Source organism: Frankliniella occidentalis, unplaced genomic scaffold, assembly GCF_000697945.3.
Source record: "Frankliniella occidentalis isolate FOCC.00 unplaced genomic scaffold, Focc_3.1 Scaffold279, whole genome shotgun sequence".
NCBI lineage: Eukaryota > Metazoa > Arthropoda > Insecta > Thysanoptera > Thripidae > Frankliniella > Frankliniella occidentalis.
Window position 1 is genome coordinate 79,207 of NW_026267405.1, and position 3,681 is coordinate 82,887.

At 54.0% G+C, this 3,681-nt stretch overlaps 1 protein-coding gene across 1 annotated transcript in view; it reads left to right on the forward strand.

Moving 5' to 3' along the window:
* Positions 1-844, forward strand: part of LOC127750878 (cytochrome P450 4c3-like) — a 6,569-nt gene extending 5,725 nt beyond the window's left edge. The window contains exon 2 of the mRNA XM_052273523.1: positions 764-844. Coding sequence (XP_052129483.1) covers positions 764-844 — 81 coding nt within the window. The remainder of the gene's footprint in view (positions 1-763) is intronic.
* The last annotated feature ends 2,837 nt before the right edge of the window (positions 845-3,681 follow it).

Genomic DNA, 3,681 nt, shown 5'->3' on the forward strand with positions numbered 1-3,681 from the left:
GAGAGAGAGAGAGAGAGAGAGAGAGAGAGAGAGAGAGAGAGAGAGAGACCTAATAAGAGGATGAACCGCGCCCCCGCAGTTCGGACGCGTGGCTCGGTCTGGGGGCCTGGGGCTGCGCGGTGAAACTTTCCTGCTTGTCTGTGCGTTTATGGGCGGGTTTAGCCGACGCCCTGCAGGTCGCTGTACGTGCGCCACTGCTGCGCCGGTGCAGAGGCCTCCTGCTCCCGCTCCCGGCGGGCGCAAAGGAAACCGTCTCGCTGGACCAAACTTTGCCAATAATGAGCCTCCCCCCGACAAGGTATACAACATCACGGCAGCGTTGGCCCCCTTCACTTTTGGCGGTAATCATAATTTGATGCGCGCTAGCGGCCGGCCCGCCGCGTTGGTGTAGCTCGGCATTGTGAAAGTCCATTAAAAAAAATATAGCAAGGCTGGGGAGGAGAGTCAGGGAAAAGGTTTCTTTAAATCTCATCCTATTTGTGATTTTATTTCTAAAAGTCGGTAAACTTGGTAATATTTACTAACTTTCACCCACCCCACGCAGCATTTGAGAAACTTCCCCGGTCGGCTTTCCCTGGGCCAGGCCAGGGGGCCAGGCAGGCAGCCGCTTGACCACGGCGGAGGGTGGGTGAATGCGTTTTAGAGCTCGCGTACAACGCGCTGAGGTGAAGAGGCATCGGCACCAGTGCAACAACCGTTTAAAGTGGTGCACCCAGTAAAACGTACCTTCGATTTCACGTCAAACATTGTTTCCGTTCCGAAGGTTGCCTTTGATGAAGCTGATTTCAGCTTTGGATTTGCAGCAATTTTCGACGTGAAATCAAAGGTTACACTGGTCAACTAAGTTGGCAACTGCTCAATTCTTGTAAGTGTGCAACTCCGTAATTGTACGCTTGCAAATAAGTGTTCCACTCGGTATGAGCATTTGCAAGTGTACACTGCTTGCAAGTATATTCAACTTGCAGTAGCACACTTACAAGTGTTGAGCACTTGCACACTTAGATTATCAAAGTACGTTTTTCTAGGTATGTGTACCCAATGTACTGTAAATGTTTCTGAAACATTCTTAAAAGCTTCGGGTTTCGGTAAAATATATGCGGGAAAGGTTGGAATAAAACGAGATAAAAATGAACCCCCATCGCGATTCGTTTGACAGTTTTCCTCGCGTTTTGCTGTCACATGACGTCTGCTGCCCACCAGAGAAGTCAAACAGAACGTTCGCTGCGGGGTCGAGCCGAGCCGAGACTCGAGATGTGTCTTTGACTTGGAATCCACGGCGAAGGATAATCAAATTCCCCCCCGCCTTCCCTTTCCTCCTCCCTCTCCACCCCCCTGCCGGCTCCTATTGAAACCAAAGTCCCGTGTCCGTAATAAGTTTGGCAGCCGTGATAGTTGTGATGGCGGCCGCGAAAAGTTTTTCTGATTCGGTCTTGGAAGGACAGAGACGAATGTGCCGCGCGCGCGCGTGCACGCACACACGCCCGCGCGCCCTAACACACGCACGCACAAACTCCAACACACACATAACCTTCGCAAGACGCGCGCAGGCCTATAGGCTTTCGCGTCTTTCGTGTCGTATATGTGGGGCAAATAGGCCTCCCAAGCAAATTCAGGGCGAAATTGTTGGAAACAAAATAACTGAGAGCAGCGCATCCCCCACCCCATTTTCCTCGCACGCGAGCACGCCGCCCATGGCTGGGCTCCCAAAATGACCAATCCTGGGGGCGATGTGCGGAGTGGGGTTTTGGCGGCCCCGAATGGTGCTTATAACTGGCACCCCCTCGGCCCGCGCAGGATGTGTGGCTCCCGGAGGGAGAGAGAGTAAGAGAGAGAGGGAGAGAGAGAGAGAGAGAGAGAGAGAGAGAGAGAGAGAGAGAGAGCGAGAAATGGGGGGAGGAGGGCAATGAGGAATGAGACGTTATATGTTGCATTGCACACTAGAATAAACTGTGAGGCCACACGACGTAGATTTGCCTTTGCCATTCATGAGAAATTGTCGGACGACGTCGTTTTAAGCCGTTTTAGATGTTGCATCGATCGGTCAGGGAGCGTTTCACCACGGGGTTTACATAGAAACTCGAAAAAGAATATTATTTCCTACAGCTACTTGCGTTTGACCTGGCCACCCCGAATTTAAATAGTTGAGTGGCAATCAAAGTTAGACCGATAAAAAATTCGTATTGACATCCAAGATATTTCCAGTCGCAGCGACTAATGTTTTGAAAGTGGATCGTCAGACACTGGTTTCATCCCCCCCCCCCCCCCAAAAAAAAAAACAAACGAAAAAAAGAAGAAGTACGGTCACGAAATTGACGAAACATAAGTTCTGACGACTGATTCTCGGTTGCGATGGCCGATTCCTTCTATATTTCCGGGGCAGTGTACGGCGTGCAGCACCCGGCGGTGACCCCGAGACGTCATCCCGTATGCATGTCCCCACTCTTTGCTCTCCACTCGAGCCGGCCGGGCGTCGGGACGCTCAAAAGAGGACACGAGACGGCCGCCGCGGCGGCGCACCGGCGGAGACTAGAGCACACACACACAGAAATGGGGAAAGGATAAGTTATTGTATTCATTTCCCGAGATCCAACAAAGACCCCCCCGCCGCCGCCGGAGAGCAAAGAACACCCCCCAAAAAAGAGGGGTGGGGTGAGTGGAAGTGGAACGGGTTGGAAAAAGAATCTGCCGCCGTATGCTTTGCTCCGGCCCCAGATCTGATCGCTGGGTCCAGATAGCCGGCCGGATTTAGCGCGGTGACGTGCCTTTCGTTACACGGGGGGCCGCCTGTTGCGCCACAGCGTCAGAACAGTTCATTAACGCGTCTCTCACTCTCTCTCTCTCTCTCTCTCTCTCTCTCTTTCTCTCCTCTCCGAATTGTTTTTTAATCGCAGCGGTGTGACCGGCCGCTCTGCTCAGCGCGTTCGTCTCGTCGCGTCGCTAATGAAAATTCTATGCATCAGATTGTATCCGGCCGCCGCCGTCCTCGAAGCAGCAATGTGATCACTGAGAGAATGGTCTCTGCGTGCCGGGAGATAATGCGAGAGGGACCGAAAGAAAAAAAAATTGTTGGAGAAAACCGGTAAACTGCTGAAGTTAGCTGTAAAAGTACGGTGTCACTCGCTTTATACGCACGAGTGTCAACGTCGTTGCGGAGGAGCGGTGATATTTTTACATCTTCAGCTTTTTTGCGAGGAAAAAAATGCGCTGCGTTTTGAGACGCCCGCGCTGCTCGGGTGTTGGTGTAATGTGTCTATTCGCTGCATCCTCCGCTTTTCTCGCACGTCCGTGGTGTGGCTTGGCGTGGTGGGGTGGGGCGGGGCGAGGCTGGGCGGGGCGGGGGTTGGCATCGGAGCGACCTATTTTCAAGCCGGTGCACCGCCCCGCGCGCCCCCAACCCCTGACCATGCTGGCGCTCGGCTAATCTCGGACGCTGGGAGTCAACTTGGAGAATGTCTGAACTCAGCTTAAGGGTGTCGGCGCGGCAGCGGTGCGGCCGGACCGAATAGTTGGGCGACTCTCAAAGAACTTGGGCGGGGCGAGGCGTGGCGGTGCGGGGCGGGGGGCGTGCATGGCGGCCGAGTGAGGTAGTTTGACAAACCGGGACGTGAAATAAAGCGTGACTACACTGAGCGTGACGCAGCGGTGCGTGCGTGCGTGGAGGGCGGTGGGGTCGTCGGCGCG